At 39.8% G+C, this 20,672-nt stretch overlaps 1 protein-coding gene across 3 annotated transcripts in view; it reads left to right on the top strand.

Annotated features, from left to right (window-relative positions):
* The window catches only part of wdr7 (WD repeat domain 7), a 121,977-nt gene that overhangs the window by 68,307 nt on the left and 32,998 nt on the right, over positions 1 to 20,672 (top strand). For all 3 annotated transcript variants that reach the window (XM_084383740.1, XM_084383739.1, XM_084383741.1), the window contains one exon: positions 13,647 to 13,874. In XM_084383740.1, coding sequence (XP_084239866.1) covers positions 13,647 to 13,874 — 228 coding nt within the window. The remainder of the gene's footprint in view (positions 1 to 13,646; positions 13,875 to 20,672) is intronic.

Below are 20,672 nucleotides of genomic sequence, written 5' to 3'. Positions count from 1 at the left end.
AATTTGATTTGATTCAAAATCCATTAGATCCAAAATCGATTTGATTCAAAACGGATTATTGATTGATTGAATAGAAAAGGGGGCACTATTTTCAGTCTTTTGCTCCAGTATACTGTGTGCCAAACCATTCACTGTTGTCCTTAATCTGCTGAAATATGAAACTTGAAATTAAGAGAAATGATCTGCAGCCTTTTCATTTTAAAAAGTAAACGGCATTAATTGATTTGAGAGCATGCATGCGTGTACAGTAGGTGGATCACAAAATTAGGGGGTGTGCTCTGCTGTGCTATTAACATTATAGCTAAGTCCAGCAGTGAGAGCAGCCATTCTGCTTCACTGTTAGCTCCAGAATGTCCATAGTTGTACAAGACACTGAGCAGGTGCAGAGCTTTTCAGCTGAAACGGACTGAGCAAGTTATTTTCTTCACCAAAAAATAGTAGGACGGACCGTATATATGACTTAGAAAGCTAACATTATGCAAGCAAGATTCAAAGTCAATAATATCACGTACAGTAGACATACAGTAGATGTCATTTCTAAAGGTCTTCGATCATAACAAGTCTACATAAGATTATCACAAACAAATGACTGGCCATATGTATTGTTGGACAGGGCATGAATATCATGGAATACTTAAGTATTGTAAAAGATAATATATCATGGTATGGTATATCCAAGTGTAGTTTATGATAGCATAGTTTAATATGTCATGGTATAGTATATTCTATCATAGTATAATACAGTATAGTGTTGTCTATTACAGTTTGGTGTAGCTTATCATGGTATACTATAGTATTGTAAAATATAGTATAATACAGTATAGTATTGTCTATTATAGTATAGTATATCATTGTAGTATATCATTTGGTAGAATAGTATGTCATAGTATAGTCTCATATCATAGTATAGTATGTATAGTATCGTACTGTGTAGTATAGTCTATCATAGTATAGTATAGTATAGTAGAGTATATCATTGTAGTATATAATTTGGTAGAATAGTCTATGATAGTATAGTTGTCCATAGTATAGTATTTTACAGTACAGTATCTATCATAGCGTAGTACAGGACAGAACAGTACACTTTCCAATGACATATATGAATCATGGCTGATGACGAACACAAATTCAAGTCCATAAATTCACTTAGAAGGAAAAAATACGGTCCTTATACTTTTAGAATATTTTTAAGTTTTCCTCATTATTAAAGTTATCCACGGATTATTGTTTGTTTTTTTCGTGTTGTTCTGTCAATACTTATTGTTCCATCAGTAAGCTTCTTCTATTTCTGTACCACTGCACTCTCCTCTGTTCATTCATATAGAGGTCATTGGTGTTGGAAAATGTCTGGAAATACAGATGAAATTGTCACCAAGTGTGGTTTTGTACGGACACAATGCACCGAACTACAGATAAAAGATGTGCATTCATTCACTGCTTTAGTACATCCTAGTCATACTAACCATATGACTGTCACATTCTGCCAACCCTGCGTACACACACACACACACACACACACACACACACACACACACACACACACAAAAACCACACCTGTCTTATGGTTGAGTGGACAGTGTGATAATGTGCACATGAAGGGGGGATGGGCAGAGTGTGTGTGATCGTCTGTGTGTATGTGTGTGTCAGGGTTTATGAATGTGTCACAAAGATAAAGCACTGGCCTTGGGGTTGTGTGATTGTGTATGTGATTGTGTGTGTGCGTTTCAGCTTGCTTGTGGCCTGAACACAGATGTAGATGGAGAGTTGTGGAGACGGATTGGAAATGACTGGTTACTGACTGGATATCTGGGTCCGCCTCTGAATGCCTGTTTGGCTGTTTGATTGCTAATTGACTGGAACGTAGTCGTGAGTCAGCCAGCACAAAGGATGCATGCATTATACTCCTCAAACACTCTCAGACCGAAGAAAATTTAAGCCGAAACGAAAGAATCAATTAAAAGGCAAAAAATGTTGAGCATGTGTCCATATCTCAGGTTTCATAGAAGCAAATGAAAAATAAATGTAGTTGTGCAGAAACAGATGTGCCTCTGAGAAGTCTATTATCAGCAGGACATCTAAAACCCATTTTCCACCAAAATATCAACTCCTCTCTTTGTGCAGCCTCACCCGTTTGTTCCTCTCCTCTCACCTATGCACCTGGGTACCAGTACCACACAGATGAGCAAAACGAATGTCAAGGTCAGGAAATAATCAACTGTCGGAGAGCTGCATGCTCTGGACACTGCTGCCTTGAAAGTAGGGCTCTGGAACACTGATGGAAAGTAACTAACTGCATTTACTCAAGCACTGTTTAATTTGTAATACCATTTTGAAGTACTTGTCCTTTTGTTGAGTATTTCCATTTTCTGCTTTTTTATACTGATGCTCCATTACAAGTCAGAGGGCAATATTGTATTTTTTAGTCCACCACATTTGACAACTTTAGTGACAAGTTTCTTTGCAGATTTAGTATAATTTAGTATATCAACAAAGAACTTGTGATCAAAGAGTCAATATTCCTGCGCACACAAGGATACGATTGACACTATTTTATTGCATTGCATTTATTTTTATTGCATTTACCAGCTGTAACAGTAAAGCGTTGTAGTTAATGATGAATTAAGGGATATTGAGTAGTAGACATAGAAGCGAAGCAAAAGCCGGTCCGATCACAGCAGTTAGCCACCGAATGTCCCACTGTGCCATCTGTACAGGACTTTCTAAGGAGTAAAGTGATCGCATACGTAAGAAGGAAGGGATCATTTCGTTAGTCAGCACTACACCTGCCGTTCTGTGACAGGATTGCTGCACACAAAAAAATCAGAGAGCGCAGGAGAGATCTCAGAGCAGAAGTTTCACAAGTGCAGGAAATCTGTGCAAGTAACAAAATATTTGAGTGTAAGCAGAGCAATTCTAAGCACCATCAGAGGATATTTGAGTGCAAGGGAGGGTTTTGAGGGAAAACTTTACAAAGAATCATAAAGATAAGGTCATAAACTCCATATTCTTCTGCCTCTGCCCATCTACACAATTACAAAAAGTAAAAGTAAACTGCCAACCTACATCAACGTTTCTGTCTCTTCCCCACTGTTGTATCTCTCTTTATCCATTACATTCAGAACCCCTCTGCTCTTCGCCTTTTTCATTTCTTTTTCCTCGACTCTCAGTAATGGTGTGGTTCAGGAAAATGTTAAATTCTGACATTCACAGATAATTTGTCTTTTCATTGCAGAGATCTGCTTGTTGTGTTTAATCTGATCAGATTAGCTGTCAGACATCTTGAATTGATCTGCAGTTCTCATCATTCTCTGCAAAAATGTCCAAATTAGCACATTTCAGCTTCCTGTTTTAAAGGTTACAGGCACAGGTTACAGGCTTCATAAAAATATAAAATAAAGAGCTGAACTATGAATAAAGGGAGGGGACGGTAAAATACAAACAGTAGCAGGACATGCTATACATTTAAGACATTTTTAAGTAAAAGCTTTTTTGAACTCACTTGCCCATTCATCCAAGATGAAGGATTAAAATGTTCACTACAGGTTGTAGTTTGTGCATTGATGCATTGATATAATAGTAAGCTTTGGAACCTCTCTCCAGTTAAGATTTATATGTAGTCTGAGACTTTCATTCTCCTGATAACTTGGCCATGTTTGATTCATATGAACATTTTAATTGTTCTGTAAGATGTTGTTGTCCCTATTTCCATTCTCTCCACCTGTCTGTGCGATGGAAAGATAATTTTCTTTTCCCACTCACTTAAAGTTGTGATGCTTTTCATTTGGCAGAGTTGAAATCTAATTCTATCCAATGGCTTTGATTCATCTGTGAGAGAGAGGAGAGTGTGACTAAGCCATGGTGGCGTTAATAAAAATAATTCCTTCTTTATGAAGAAGTGGTGTGATGGAGGCCCCCCACTGTCCCCGCATTAGGGAAATTAACATCCAGAGCCATTTTTCAGAGCGCTCTATTAACAGCATGATTCTGACAGCCGCAGAGTGCCGAAAATATCAGTTGTATTAAAAACCTGTCGGATTGTAAATTAAACTGCAAAACAAACACATAATGGATAATGGAGGATAGAAAAATAAGACCTCGGGCTTTCAATATTGCCAATCTGATATCATACAGTAGTACTGAGTGGAAGACAGTTAGTGTGATTGGGGGTAGATGTCACTCTAGAAAAGTCCCCCTACATGTGTTTATACAGCATCTGTCCTGCATCACTACTGCACTGAAGCCTATTTGGAGAGGCAGGGAATGGAATGGTAATGTACTCTTTTCAGACAAAAGAACATACAATTTATAGGGTGTCCACCACTTCCTGTCAGATTATGCCAAATTTCTACGAGACCACCGTACCACTCTGCAGCCGGAACCGCAAGAAAGCTAAAGTGACTATTTCAATAGTTGGTGAACAACCGAACCTGGCGAGCCAACCGCTAACAAGCTCGCAAGCCGGGAACTTGCATTAGTCAGTCACAATAGTTCTCTGAGCTTCTCTCTAATTTACTTCCCACGACTCAAGATTGTACATCATTTTATCTAATAGGGTTATTGAGGCAGAAACAAACCTCTCTGAGCTAGTAAACTTGCTAACTTCCTGTCAATTACCAAGCTCTGTTAGCAGGTTAGTGGGCTTGCTAAGTACTGTTAGCTCAGGCATTATTATTGATCCCACTGCTTTTCTTGCAAGACCCAACCTACTCCGCCTCTGATTGGTTGCCTTCCTTGGTTGTGTTCTCCATGCTTGACTCCAGCTGTTAGGCCTTGTTACGTCTTTTTGCAGTTCTGATACGGTGGTTTATGAGCTGTAGTTCCTGGTAAACGGACCAACCTTTTCAGCCTCTTTCTCAGTCTGCTGCTGCTACTCTAAGGTACACTCATCCTCCAGAGCCGCCCTTCTTCTGTGTGAATTCTTCTGTGGTTCTCTATTCACTCAAAGGTCAACATCTCATGCGGGCCCCCCGACCCCCCACCCCCGCCTCATATAGTCTAATTGAAGCATTGCGTTTCCAGCGAGCGCAGATAGCTCCTCCGTCTGTGTCTTAAGATGGTAAAATACACTTAACCTTCAGATGGACTCGCCCCAGTTGGAAGGGCAGCCACTGTTTCAGGACTCAAATCTTTTTTCTCTATCAACTTAATTGTGTTTTTCAATTATTTGCCCAGATTTTCTGTCTCCTGACATTTGCTGCGAGGACAGTGTGTATCCCTGACTCTCCCCTCCGCCTTTAGTGCTAGCGCTCTTTTGTTTCATACAACTGTTCTGTGTTTCAGAGGAATTTAAAGGCTTGCCTTTGGCTTGCGGCTGCGCTCAGAGTTACCTTTTCTGTTTGCGTGTTTTTTGGGTTATTTAATCCCCACCCCCCCTAAATTTAACTAAATCTTTCTCCCACAGTATCTTACTGCATGTCGTTGACTTTTTCTTCCTCCCTCCTTCGTTCTCACATCAGTTTCCTGCTGGTATTGATCCTCTCCCTCAGTCCCTGGTGATCAGGTTTTACCAGTCTCCCATTGATTACCAATGGAGGCAAAGTTGAGGTGCGTCATGGGAAGATTGTGAGGCTGCAGCTTAGGAGGGGAGAGATGGGAAGGTTGTTGGTTTGATTTCCTCAGCAGGGTTTCTAAAAACCAGACTGTGCTGTTTTTCACATAAATATATATGTACAACGAGGTTTCACTCTACGTATATATGTATATAGTGTATACTTTATTCGTGGTAGCTATCTTACAATGTAGAGTATATACAGGTGGGGGATTTTTGTATTACCTCACTTACTTATTACTTACCTCACATATTACCTTATTTCCTCATATTTAGCATTGATAAGCAGTATACAAACTATTAATAAGTAGTTATTAACACATTATAGCTGTAGCTGTAAGCAGTATAACTTGTATCTTATCTTATATCTTGTGGATAAAGGCTTGTCTCAGGTAATATAAGATTTCTTTATAGGAAAAGGTAGAATTGTTGACGAATACTGTTTATTAATATACATTATAGTACTTACAGTAATTTCACCCATTATTGGGATTGTTTCAGTTTTATTTTATGTATTTTATAATACTCAATTAAGTCTAAAAATTAAGTCAATTCAAAACATATTGCAGTAGTTCTAAATGTTTTTCTTGTAGCCCATTCCAAACAGACAAGAGGTATCATTATTGTTTTAAAAGAGGCTTTTGAGTTATTAAAAAAACCCTTGTGTCATTAGTACTTTAAGGTCATTGTGTTATTGATCTTGTTGTTGGGAGACTCCTCTTTGTTTAAATTGTCATCAAATTAAATACTGAACTTAACTGAGCAGCTTTTATTATCTGGATGACAAGTTAATTGGTCGAGAGCTGACCCCAGTCGGTTGCGCGTGTGTGCGCTGCTGTATTGATTGTTGTTCCTCAAACAAAGAAAGCAGCTTTCCTTCCTTCCTTCCTTCCTTCCTTCCTTCCTTCCTTCCTTCACTGGGTGGATGGAGTTGGGTAGAATAAGTGGAATAGTTAGATATTCCTCTATATATTATTTTGTAATAGATATCCTGTATATTTGTTTTTGTAACATTTATGGAACCTAAGAGACAAAAAATGTTCAAACATTGAAGACATAAGTTATGGTCTTTCTTTCTTTCTTTCTTTCTTTCTTTCTTTCTTTCTTTCTTTCTCTCCCTCTCTCTCTCTTTTTTATCTCTTAGTCTCTTGGTCCTCGTCTATTTTGCCTTTCCCTCCTTTTTATTCTTCCCCGTTTCTTTTCCATTTATCCAGCTGTCTGGGCTCTGTTGCCCTTGTCCTTCATTCATACGTGCCCTTCACTTTCTGCCTTCCATTTCTGTCTTTATTCCTTTTTTTCTTTCCTGTTTACCATTCTTCCTTTTATTTTCATTCATTATTTGTCTTAATCCTTTCCCTCCCTCTCTCACACCATCACTCCATGTGTTTTTGCTCTCTCCCCTCACCAGCGGTCACAGTTCTGTAGTACCAAAATCTTTGAAATATGTAGTTAAAAACAAAAATGATCTCAAACTCAAAGCAAACATAGAATATACATGCAGCTTCAATAAATATAAAAAACATTGCATTAATGAAGATTTTGAGCATATATTTTTTTCACAAAGGTGAAAGAGTTCTTTCTGTTTTTCCTCTCTGCAGTAACATTTCAGTTTTTATGACACATCCATATTTTTACAGTGATTGCATGGACTCCACAGGTTGTTGCATTACACCATCCTGCCCTTTTTTAATAGATTCCTTCCTTTATGGATAATGTCATTTCAGCCAGAAAGCCTTTTTATCCTGATCCATCCATGGTTTTTATGAAGATTTAGCCGAGTATAAGGCGAGCAGAGAGGGGAGCTCATCCGTCCCCCTCTTTAGTTTATTGGGTTATGTTTGGGAGCAGGTTGGCCAACAAATAGGATTTAGATACAATGTCATTATAATAGATCTGCCGGTTGTGAAGGAAGCAGATCGATAGGCTTCAAAAATCAATCAGCCCGTCCGCATGGGTCGGGAGGCAGCAGGTACACACAGACAGGAAGTGATGCTATCCGCCGACTGTCCCTGGAAAACCTCACATCTCGCCTGATGAAAGTTCAGGACATCTGCGAGTTTCTGTGAAGTCCTGTCTTATTTGGTATCTTTGGAAATCTCCTAGAATTTAGAATAAAGTTCTAAGTTTGAATCTGTGAAAACATTCCAACATGCTTTAGTATTTAAGTATTTTAAACATTTCAGTAAAACTAGAATACATTAAAACTTCTATGCTCCCTTTTAGTTTCTAACAACTGTTACTAGCTATGTTCAGGCTGGTTTTGTCATTCTTGTTACTTTAATTGTTTGTAGGGTTGGGAATTTTCTTTTTAAATTTCTTTTATTCGTGAATCAATTTTATGTGTTACATGTAGCACTTAGTCAGGTAGCTCAATGTTCACACATAATAGGAATGACCATTCACTGTTGCAGTACTATTGATAATCCCAAACTTGGAATATAGGGCCTGTAACTAGAGCACGTGCACATGGTAACATACACATCATACCCATATCCGCATATCTCCTTAAATTTGGGCTGGGTGGCGAACAGGCAGCAAGGCACCAACAACCTGCAGACAGGGCCAGAGCACACCTCTACTGCAGGTAGCCAATCAAAAATAACTGATCAATGGTTGCCAATGGGAGTAGAATCTACTGTATCAGAGGAACCCCTTATTGACATTTCATTTATTCCCCATTTTAAGAAGGACATGACATTGTGTATCCAGGATTTAGGTGACAGCGGTAAAGAGGATTTCCACAACAGGAGAATTCTTCTGCGTGCAATTAAGGATTTAAAGGCGATTACATTAGTTTGAGCATTTGTTGTGATGCTATCCTCTGTTGATCTTCCAAAGATGGCTATGTGAGGCGATGATGAAATTTCACAGTCCCTTAAAGTTAACATGTTTAACATAAAATTACATCTGACTTCACATTGTTAACTCCAACACTCCACCAAGACTCAAGACTTTGTCAAACATTGCGGGGAAAAGTTGCAGCAGTGTGAACCGGCCCATCGTCCGTCATCAGCCAAGAAGGCGTGATGGATCAGCCTGTTAATTGACTTTTGTAGTAGCAGTTGGTAGTGAGCACACAATACACCATTGAAATACACGTTCACACCACACATTGTACACTTCTACAGCACTCTCTTCAGTTGATATGCTAAGAAATAATCGCAGTCCCAATCATTCATCATCTCTAACAGTTTAGAAGGGACTGCCAAAGGTGCACACCCCCATCTGTAAAAACAAGGTTTATATACAACTAAATGTCTTGACTTTGTCCATGAAACCTGCAGATAGCCCCTCCATCAGTCTAAATCAGTGCCTCTCTTTACTTTCTCTGTAAATCTCAACTTTTTAGTGATTCTGGTTGGGAGTCTATCTCTAATTCTGTTATCTACTGGCCCAGTCTGGCCCGGGGATGGATGCCATCTCTAATCCATTTATCAGAGCCGGCCGCTGGGCCTTCTTCCAAATGACAGCTGGCCTTTAGCAATCTCATTATAAAAAGCACCAGGATATAGTATGGAAATATGGGGGGAGGGGCTCATAGGGTCTGAAAAATGGACTGGGGAACAAACACACAATGGACATAATATTGGAACAGAATCATTTTTTAAATGTATACATTTAGTTATTTTTTAATCACACTTGTCCAGTCACTTTCCAGAAAAACAGCAATAGTAACACTATGGCACAACACCAAGTGTTCAGGCCAATAACTTCATACACATAAGGATGCTATTTTTTTTGCTCTCTTATCATTGTTCCGCCCTGACATCAGTTCATAGCAGTGACAGTACCGTACCAGTACATGTGGTGTAAAGGTGTAAACTTTATGTTCTATCTTAACCCTACACATAGCCATGTACTGTATACGTGTCTGAATTGGCCAGAATAAGAACCCATTTCGCACTAAAGCAGTTTACTTAGAGCAATTAACAAGTAGCATTAAGAGCTAACAAGCTCTACTTTCCATACGTAAACACATGGATGAATTGTTTTTATGATAAACCAAGGCAAAAGTTTTAGCATCTTCTTGGGCCCTCTAACCAGACCATTCAATATTCGAACTGATCAGAGATCAGCCCAGTGCGACCTCCATATGATAATGTGTTGAAGTTATGAGTGTCAATTTTTCCTGACACTTACATAAAACAGGGAGAATGACAGCTTCGGTGTAACCTCAGTTTTATCAGCACAGTGAGAGGCTTTTCCTCAGCCCAGTCACTCCTGAGGGGTAAAACTTATGTATGTGTCTTAGAGAGACGTGTGGCTAGAATATATCTTGGATTTCCATCAGAAACACTTTCTGATCACCACCATGAATAAATGGAAAATTTATAGCAAATTAATTTATTCAATGTATTAAGCATTATTTTATTGTTAAGTAGCAGCTAATTTTTATAAATGGTCAGTAAATACTGTGTAGTTCATCTATAAACATATTTGGAAGCTGAGGTTTTTAAACCTTTACAATTTAAAAAAAGTTTATAAAGCATTCCATTGTTTGTTAAAAGTGAAATAACTATTAACTAAAGTTTATTTAACTATACATTTACAACTTATTAATGATGGTTAAAAAGTGTTGTTGTTCCATCCAACACAAATGCTTCTTGGGTGTATTTACAATTATTTTGAGCTGAGATAGCCAACCGACCTGCCCAAGATTCATTAAGTGACAGACTGAATGAGGTAAGAAGGGTCTAAGTAACTGTGTAATTCCACTACATTCAAGCTGAGTTATATATGAACCTACCACAATATGAACTTCATAATATATTTCATTACAATGCAATATTTTCTTCTATCAGGGAGGCTGCTATTTGTTTTAGGTGAGGTTGTGTGCCTCCATGACTATATACGGTGGGAAATCCTGCTGAAACAATGCTGGTCTTTGATAGGATTTTTCTGAATCACTGTCTTCAGGAGTTTTTAACAACTCACCAGCCGAGTCTTTGAACATCAGTATAGACTCAAGCCTGTAACTTTCCTCAAACCCTTATCACAATAGCCCTTTACCCTGAGTTGTCTGGCTCTAGCCTTCAGTCATCGTTCCATCATTTAGGTTCATGTTGCGTTAACAAATCCAGCACATGTGAAGAGAAAACTCCATGAAGATCAACAGGAAGTACACACAGCAAGTGAGTGCTTGTTCCCTGGCAATACAAATCCATAATAATGCTGTGCTCGCTCATCCAAAGAGAGAGAAAATAAGAAATAGAAATCAGAGGGTGGAGGCGGCAGGAGTAAGGCGCGCACACACACACACACACACACACACACACACACACACAGTTTTTATGTAGTCCTTATTGGGCCTTTGATCCAAGGTGTGTAAGGACTCTCATCTCCCACTGCGATACTCATACAGGCACACACACACGCGTATTGGTCACACACACACACTCTTGTATTCCTGCAGCAGTTCCCCACTGTGCAGACCCTGTTACACGCACACACACAAAAGAGGTTATTTTGGGGTCGTCTTGGTGAACACAATGGACAGACACGCCCCTACACAGGCACGCGCACAACACACACACGCACACACTTCCACAGACACACACACAACAAAAGAGTTTCCAGTTGCACGTGTCCAAAATCCTTCTAGAGGTCTGTGAACATGACCGTCTGTATGTGTGTGTGTTTGCACTGTGACTAAAGGCTTTCAGCTCGACAATGAGACGTGTGCCTGCCTGTGTGTGTGTGTGTGTGTGTGTGTGTGAGTAATGGTTAATACCGGGACAATAGAAGTGTGCCTGTTCAGTTGTTATCGGCTCACTGGAGACTCACAGGCCTGCTGTTTTTTTTAAACCACCTTTCATCATGAAAAGGAAGAAAAAGAAAGGAATGAAAAGTAAAAAAAAAAAAAGTCCCCCCACAGAAGAAAGAAATAGACCTCCAGTATCTCTAGATCTTTCAGAATAAACTGTAATGTTCTTCATCTGTTTAAATTTAGTAAGACACCAAAACCAATAAAGTGTGTTAAAAGCAGTCATGTACGGGTCAGATTTCTTTTCAGGTTCTGCAGGTTTGTATTTAAATGACGTTTACTTATCTGGTGGCAGACATTAGATGGAGCTGTTGGCAGTTTTTATTTTTATTTACGATATTTGCAGGATGCAGATTTTGAAATTTGTAGATAAATAAATAAGGCAAATAAAAAATGTTCTGTAGTTTAATCTTCTATATTTTTAATGACTATGCCAATATATCGTTAATCGTTCGTCAAAGTGGTCAGTGTTCACTTAGTTTTTAGTCATTTGTGTCCAAATGTAAATGTAGTTATTATTTTAGTTTATATTATTTTCAAATGATGCATATTTCTCAATAAATCTGAAGGGGTGCATTAGCAGGGTCCTAAAGGCACATTGTTTGAGATCTGCGAGTGCTTTGGGGTCTGAAGAATCTTAAATGGGTCTCAAAATATGTGATGTTGAGCATGAAAAATCTTTTTTGACCTTGGTAATAGTAGTTAGATCATGGCTGGATTGCACTTTGGGGACATTTCGAGTGACAAAACAATACCCTGTAGCTTTTTCCAGAGCTTTTTAGCAGTTATTTCGAACTAACAAGAACCGTCTATCTAAATGAATGGGGAGAGAGTCACCAGACAACCTGATAAGAAACACTGAAGAAGTCTGTTGACTTTTCCCCAAATTGAGGTTTAAAACACGCCTTTTCCACAGGTTTTAGGCATGTGCACAGTTTTGTGACAGCAACTTATTTAACGGCTTAATCCAAAATGCTGAGATGTGACGCCGTCAGGTCATCCCATCAGTCCCATGAGTCTAATCATCTTCTTTCTTGGTATTCCTGTGCATTAGCAATGATATCCTTGTCTTCCATACTTAAAAGTTCTGCCTGCAGCCGAACCAAATCGGTTGAAACTGTCATGAATCAGTTCGGTTGTGATAAAGCAGAGGATTGCTTTTTTGGGGGGAAGGAGCGGGATATGTGTTGTCTCTGATGGACTTTTTTATTCAAAAAGGCTTTATGTTTTTTGTCTCCTCTCTTAGGCCTCTGCTTAAAGTGAAACTCTCGGCAAAAAGCAACCGAGGCTTTATTTATGATTGGGTATGAGTCAAACCTTCACGTACAAGCACACTCATGACCAAAGAGGCACTTTTAAGATTGACCGTAGTTTCGTTTTGGGGCAAGCTCATTTTGAACGGGAGTACATAGGGCATACCACGACGGCATCAAAATGTCTATTTTTAGACCACTAAGAAGGCTCCACACATCATGAAACTTTACTGGTAGCATCACCAGGGTCTCTACTCATGACACGAGCAGTAAGAACATTGTTTGTGTACACAAAGTGTGTGAAAAAGACGGTTTTGAACTACTTACGCTTAGCTACTGGGACTCCGGCGCGCCGCCGCCATTCCAGGCAAAAAGTGTCGATCTCCGAGTGCGGCCATCATGACGGAGAGTAACGGTGGGACGCTCTGTAATATGTGGCTCCCTTGTCAACATGGACGTCAGTGTTGCTTTTGACTAACGACAGAACAACGAATTATCCGCGAATTCATCTGGAAATAAGCCCGAGGAGCGTCCCACCGTTACTCTCCGTCATGATGGCCGCACTCGGAGATCAACACTTTTTGCCTGGAATGGCGGCGGCGCGCCGGAGTCCCAGTAGCTAAGCGTAAGTAGTTCAAAACCGTCTTTTTCACACACTTTGTGTACACAAACAATGTTCTTACTGCTCGTGTCATGAGTAGAGACCCTGGTGATGCTACCAGTAAAGTTTCATGATGTGTGGAGCCTTCTTAGTGGTCTAAAAATAGACATTTTGATGCCGTCGTGGTATGCCCTATGTACTCCCGTTCAAAATGAGCTTGCCCCAAAACGAAACTACGGTAAATCTTAAAAGTGCCTCTTTGGTCATGAGTGTGCTTGTACGTGAAGGTTTGACTCATACCCAATCATAAATAAAGCCTCGGTTGCTTTTTGCCGAGAGTTTCACTTTAAGTATAGAACTAAGTAAGCACATAACATAAGTATGCAATGTCTCTTCTTAAGACCAGGATCAACGTGGCTAAATCAATAAGAACCACCACAAGACACCAATGTTCATTGTCTCTTTCTATGTCTCTTCCAGGCTGTCTGTCCAACCTTCCACCAAACGCCAAGAAGATCTCCAACTCATACGAAGAACGCCGTAAACAGGCCACCGCCATCGTGCTGCTAGGGGTCATTGGGGCTGAGTTCGGCGCTGAGATCGAACCTCCAAAGGGTGCAGTGCGGGCTCGAACCGGCGGACAAGCACCTGAAGGCTTCGGACTGACAAGCGGAGGGTCATCCAACTACTCACTGGCCAGACACACATGTAAGTACAGAGGTTACACACCCATCATATTTACATTCTGCATAATCACAATTGTATTTTGATTAGTCACAATTATACTGCGAACAGACAGACCAGGATTAAAGATATCTGAATTTCCAATCTGACGGGTAAGAATAATGATACAAGGTACTCACAAAACTTATCTGAATTTGTTTCACGAATCGATATCTGTGATGGCACCAGTTTTTCATAAAATAGCTTGACCTGGTTCACACTACATACTAAAAAGGATTTCCAACAGTTAAAAATTCTTCATTTATTTTTGGAGTGTAAACATTTTAATTTTGGAGTTGACCTAATTTAATTTGGATAAATCAGTAATGTTTGTTTTTTGTTTTATTTTGGATAGATATTGAAACGTGTCATTAGAGTCAACCTTATATTACTGAAATTGAACTGAAAATGTTTTGATGTCAAATACATTTATCTCAAATATATGATCACAATAAATGCGTTTCCACTGTATTTTACAAACAGGGATTTTAAAAAGGTGACACTGTGCTGTTTGGAAAGCCAGTTTAGTCAGCGATTGTGGTAAAGACATACTAATATTGATTTTCTTTCTTTGCGATTCTCTATTTTTCTGTCATATTCACCTTTTCAATTTATTCCTTGCACCGCTTAGCTGTGTGCTATATCTCCATTATTGCCAGACACATAGAAACCATCTTGACCACCTTTTGGTTTCTAACCACTGCCTGTAGCTCCTTTTGACTCTCCTCCTGACCAAATAGAGGTTCTTGGTTTGTCCAACAAGTATTACCTGCAGTTCTTTTTCAGCCACAGCAGCGGTGTGGCTCGAGGGATGGCACTGTCAGCCAGTCCATCACTTTGTTCTAAACTGAAATACTATTGCATGAACTGCTCCCTTGTGATATTTCAGAGATTGAATACTGACTGACTACTGACTTCTGCTCAGCTGACCTTCCCACCAATCTGAGTATAATAGCTTGACAAATCACATTTACCAATTACTTCAGCTGTACGTACTCTTTTGCACTATTCAATGAATGTTAACATGCTAAATAAAGATGCAAAACATGTTCAACATTACCTTCTTAACATTCGCATGTTAACATGCAGATGGTAAGAAGGTAATGTTTACAGGCTACAATATAGTATAGAATGGAGTATTTATAGATATAGTATAGATAATAATACAGATTCAAGACTAAACTGACTGAAGGGTGGGAGAAGAGAGTAAAAAAGGTGCAATTACAAATCCTTCTGCTACTTCATTACCATGGACAGCACTGCAGAATTATCAATACACAAAAGTTAGTCCAGTAATATAACAGAGCCAATAACCTTGCACAAACCTCAGTCAGATAAAGGATCAATGAGTAAGGCAGACTAGACTTAACATATTCAACAACCACTCTGCCAGTGCACTCTCCCTGCTACTGGGGGATAGAGAGGGGGAATGGAAGGTTAACAAGGAGGATGTGTTTTGGTCATTTTCCTAACAAAGAGCTGCCGATCTGAAGTCACTTCTGCTCAACCTATCACAATATTCAGTGGTTCCTCTTTTGGTCCTGAATCATGTTTTTTACAACTCAAAACTATACAACTGACAAAGTAGAAACTTCAGTGTTGGATTAGAGGTGAGGAGAGAGATGGAATTGATTTTCACCCACCAAGCTTGACACCTTAAGGAGCTTGGCACTGACTTCCACACACACTCGCATACACACACACACTCTCACTGAGCCCAGCCTTTGCCACGCTGTGCCTGCAGCGTTGGACCTTGGTGGGCATCAAACCTGCACTAAGCAGAGCTGCTCTTCCATCCCGCTGCTCCCAAACTCTGATTGGCTGCCCCTGGGGGGTGTCCGCCCAGCGACAGACCCTGTACTCTCACTGATAGGCTGTGGAGCGTGATGCTGTTTAGTTGGACCTGTACACAGCGGTCAGCTCACCTGTGTGAATCGTACACACACACACACACATACACACACACACAGACATACAGAAACCCCAGGAAACCCCAAACCAGTGTTATCAAGTGAAAACAACTCAAGATTTAATTGATCTCCTTCAAACGTTTCACCAACCCCTGACTCATTTGGACTTGTATGTATGTATGATTCCATTTTTCACTCACCTGAGTAAACCAGACTTCTCAAAGTCATCAGTGTTTAATGTTCTCTTAACACCAAACACTTATACTCAAGCTTTTTTGTCAGAAATGGGTAACGAACCACAGTCTTGGTCACAGTCAAAATCACACACTTTGTTGGCACATTCCTCCATCTTGAGCTTCTCCTTCTAGGATTTTGAGGCTGTAACCTTAATGCTACTCCTCCCTTTATTAGCCCTTTTTACACAGAGATCCCGCAATACTGCTACAACAAAAGCTTTTCACCCTGAAGCAAAAAACAGTGGTATAATGTCACCTGAGTGGATTATTTTGGATTGCATACCGGCATTCTGGAAGCAAAGGTGATGGGCCTGACATGTAACACAACAGCGTCAGTGCAACAATCCTTTACCGTAGCGGTAAGGATCTCCCGGACCTCGTTGTCTCCACAATTTGCAGTTTCTGTTCTTCGTCTTTGAGTTAGTTGCCAACTGCCTTCTGATTTTGAAATCTCCCTGTTGCAGATAACAAGTTATCAAACAGTTAATAGTCCTGTCTCGTTCACTGGCTCATTGACTCACTATTTTTACATAGCCATTGATTTGGCTCTGTGACTACCTGTGTTGGCGGCATAGTGGCAGAACAACAGTGACCTCCCCAATCCATCTTTGTACATTTTATACAGAACAGTGAGGTGGAATAACAGCTTAGCATTCCAGTGTATCTGATATGTCCGTGTTGGTGTTGCTCCTGGAACATCATGAAGGACCATCATTTCAACTTACCAAAAAGCAATGAAGTCAGTAGCTGGAGCAAGCTGTTTTGGCTGAATGTGTTCCAGGGACTCCATTTCTAAATTAACGTCAGCTACTATTGCTCTCTCTTAGCGGAGTGGAGAGAGAAGCGCTGAGATGAGAAACTCAAGAACGTGCAGAAAGTCACATCAGTTGCGCAAAATCCGACCTGTTAAAGTCCACTAACATATGGCCAGGGGAAAAGTGATTAGTACATGTAAATTGCTAAAAATTGTTACATTTAACATTTAAGTACAGGACTCGCACTCAGGAGACTGGGGTTCGTATCCCGTTTGGAACATTTTATTATGCTGTTTATTATTTTTACACTAAGTTCACTTGTTATTTTCTGTTTCTTTGCAGTTTTCTGTTGCTGTTTGGTTACATTTAAGGAACAATACTTGGTTAGGTTTAAGAAAACAGGGTTTGGGTTCAAATTGATTCTTTCAGACTGTTAACCACATGTTTGAAAGGATAGCTAAGCTAAGGAGTTGCTACGCTATAACATTACAAAAGCATGGCTGGACATTTGCAGTAATGGTCCTGGAGCAACATGAATAATGATGTTCCAGGAACAGCACCAACACGGCGAGATTATGCCCACATTCCAACCTTGAACAGGTAGTATAAAAAGGGCTATTGTCACTTTAACGTAAACACAGGTCGTATTTAGTTAGGCATTTGATCAAACGACTGATGCATTTCATGTGATGTCACTTCTCTTGGAGGACAGTCAGGACAGGAGGCTGCTCTTATGGCTGACCCCACAGTGAGACTGAACCCTTTAAAACATGTTATCACTTAATAAAAAGCAAAAGCAGATGATTAAAGATGACTGTAAAAAGCACGAGGTGGCGGCCATTTTTATGATCTCTCAAGTGTTATGCTGGTTACATTCCTGCCTCTTCCTCCGTTTTGTCCTCCTCTTCCTTTCACTCTTTTTCCAGCTCTCATTCAGTCTGTTGTTTTTCTCCCTCCTTCCACTCTCCATCTCCCCCTTCTCTCTATTATGAAATTGAAAGATGGATTGGTGTTGTTGGCGTACAGCGCTGTGTGTGTGATGAATGAGAGCTGTCCTCCCAGAGAGAGAGGGAGGGTACAGTAGTCTATACAGCAGAGTATAGATTGATGTTTTCATATGGCAAGGGGGAAAATGTAGGGAAGATGGAGGGGGAGATGGAGCTTAAGGAAAGAAGGAAGGAAGGAAGGAAGGAAGGACAGATGATGACAGAGGGAAGGGAGGATATGGTTGGACAAGATAAAAGAGACAAACTGTTCATCAGTGTACCATCTCTGGACAATAACACTCGCAGTAAATGTCAAAATACCTCCAGTCTCTTCTGAAGCCCCATTCACTGTAAACGCTGGCATTTTAAAACATTCATGAGAGCTGATTGCTAATTTAGTTGTATTTAATATAGAAAACTGAACAGGGACAGGCAGGTGATGGAAACTCTCTCAGCTGTGGATCAGCCAAACCAATCTCTTTATTTTTAATCTGTGAAACACACGTCAAGGCTACTCCATCAGCAGTTCTATTAACTTTCAAGGCTTTAAGATATCACAAAGTGCATTTTAATCCAACTGGTTTTATGCACATTTTCAATATGTGTATAAAAGAATCTGGGGAATAAAAGTAAAAATATGTCATTAAGGTCAGTAGAAATAAACTTAGTGACTACATCATGGTTCATTAAGTATGCGAGCTAAGCATCCACCAAGGCTTCTGCTTCATTGGAGAAAAAAAACATCAGATCTGTGTAGAGCGATGAGGAGATTGTGACCTTCTTCAAATTAATACAGGAAACAAACAGAAATGTCCTGTTTCCATCTCCATTGTTTCCATTCATTTGAAGTTTCTCTCCCTGCTCTTTAATCACATTATTATGTTGTGGCCTCTTCTTTTGTAATGGTTGAATAACACATGACTGGAGAATTAGCACCACCTGCTGTTTATCTTGATGAAACAAATCCTAATATTACAACAACAGTCCAGGGGTTCACAAATTCCTTTGCATATTGTTTTGCCAACTGTCTGGATGTGTTGGATAGAAACTTGGTTACTGTCATTCTGGGACAGACGACATGGCTGAGATGTTTCTCAACATGTACTTTTAAGTTACCAATGACCTTATCGTTACCAACTAAATAAATAAGCTAAACAATAAGTAATTAGGTACATTTTTTTCTCCCAAACTTGGTATTTTTCAAGAAATTTCTCAATTCATTGATGTTTGCTGGCAAAATGTTGTGATATTGACTTCTTCTTTTAGGTTTAATGATGCAAGTTTTTTTTAGGGTTGGTATCAGTATTTTCTTAGCAAATTTTTTTTAGGCTTACTAATGATCAGCTGATTGTTAAACATAATAATAGTTAGGCTACCATAGCTACATATTTGGCTGACATTGATTATCAGTATTAGTTTTTTAATGATTATTAACTTTGTAAACAGTTTAGTACTAGCCACATCTTCAACTTAACATTGACTAAAACTACGCGAGGACTAATGGAAAATGGCATATTGAAGTCATTAGCATGTCCTCCCAATTTAGCCGATGGTGGAAGCGAGGTGAAGTAGTGACTGCTTGCAGGATTAGTTGGCAAACTACTATATATGGCGATCTAACTGCCAACATGCTAGTTAGCTAGTAACATATTTGTGCTAGACAATACATAGCCAGCTGAACTAGCCAGCTTGCTATTTGCCTCATTTGTTAATGGTGGACAGATATTCTTCATGTATGCAGAGGTTGTTGACCAACACTTTCACCAGTATTTTCAAATTCTATTTTTATCATATACGTAGATATTTACAATAGCCACAGCACCTCTCCCTCTCTCTCACTATCTGGCTCTCATTCTTTCCCCTTTTTGAATCGTTTTTTTTTTTTCCTTCTCTCTCCCTCTCTCTGCAGCCAGTCTGATCTGGCTCTCATCCACTAACCAAGTCCCCAACATTGATTTACCTTCACCTCTCATTTAAGCTCAAACAGGGGAAGAGAGAGAGAAAGGGGGGGTAGGCAGGGCAAATGGAGGAAAGAAAGTAGAAAGCCTGTTAGTGGTCGACTCGGCCTGGTAAACTTTAGACGTCACCAATCTGTCACTATTTCACACTCCCTACATCCCTCCTTCCTTTATTCCTGCATCCTGCATCCCCTCCTCTGCTCTAATCACCCTCTCAGTGTTAATGTGACATGTTTACTGCTCTAACTAACAGCTCATTATGGCCAACTGAAGCTTTGTCAATAGCTATTGGTTCATTTGGGTACGGGCCTGCCTTTAAACAAAGATGTCCGCGGTGAGAAATGGACCTGAGTTTGGACCTCTCTGACTTCCTGCTACCTAGAGGGGAGGGCCTGTAAATCTTAAATCTCGATCCAGCCAATTAAAGCACTGACTGTTAACGGCTATCTTTTAATTGTCCAGGGGAAAAAAAGTCAGATTAAACCTCTATCAGGTTCATAATACACACACACACATCACACACACCTGCCCACCCACAGTCACTGTCAGTGCCCACAGCATTGAACTTTGACCTCATGACCTCTGAGGCCTGTTCTGTGTTGGGGAGGTCCACTGGTTCACAGTGAAGAGCATGTGCACACATATTAACAATGTCAGGGGTTTGAATTTGACTGCTGACCTTTTGTCCTATGACCCCTAAATCATGCTGCCCCCCCTCCATCCTCCCACACAGTCACCTACCCAGTTTGCTTATTGATTATCAGTTTATTTTAAACAATGGTAACAGTTAAGTTTGCAAATGGCTTTCAGCATATTCTATACACCACAGGCAGAGCTTACAGTGTCTTTATTTTGTTTTTTTTAATATTTAGATCAGGGAACACATTTGTTTTTATTGGTTATAAGCATAACGATGGTGTTGTTCTATGTTGTTCTTA

This window comes from Pagrus pagrus, assembly GCF_965226575.1.
Source record: "Pagrus pagrus genome assembly, chromosome: 19".
NCBI lineage: Eukaryota > Metazoa > Chordata > Actinopteri > Spariformes > Sparidae > Pagrus > Pagrus pagrus.
This window is presented reverse-complemented; position numbering and strand designations above follow the sequence as displayed.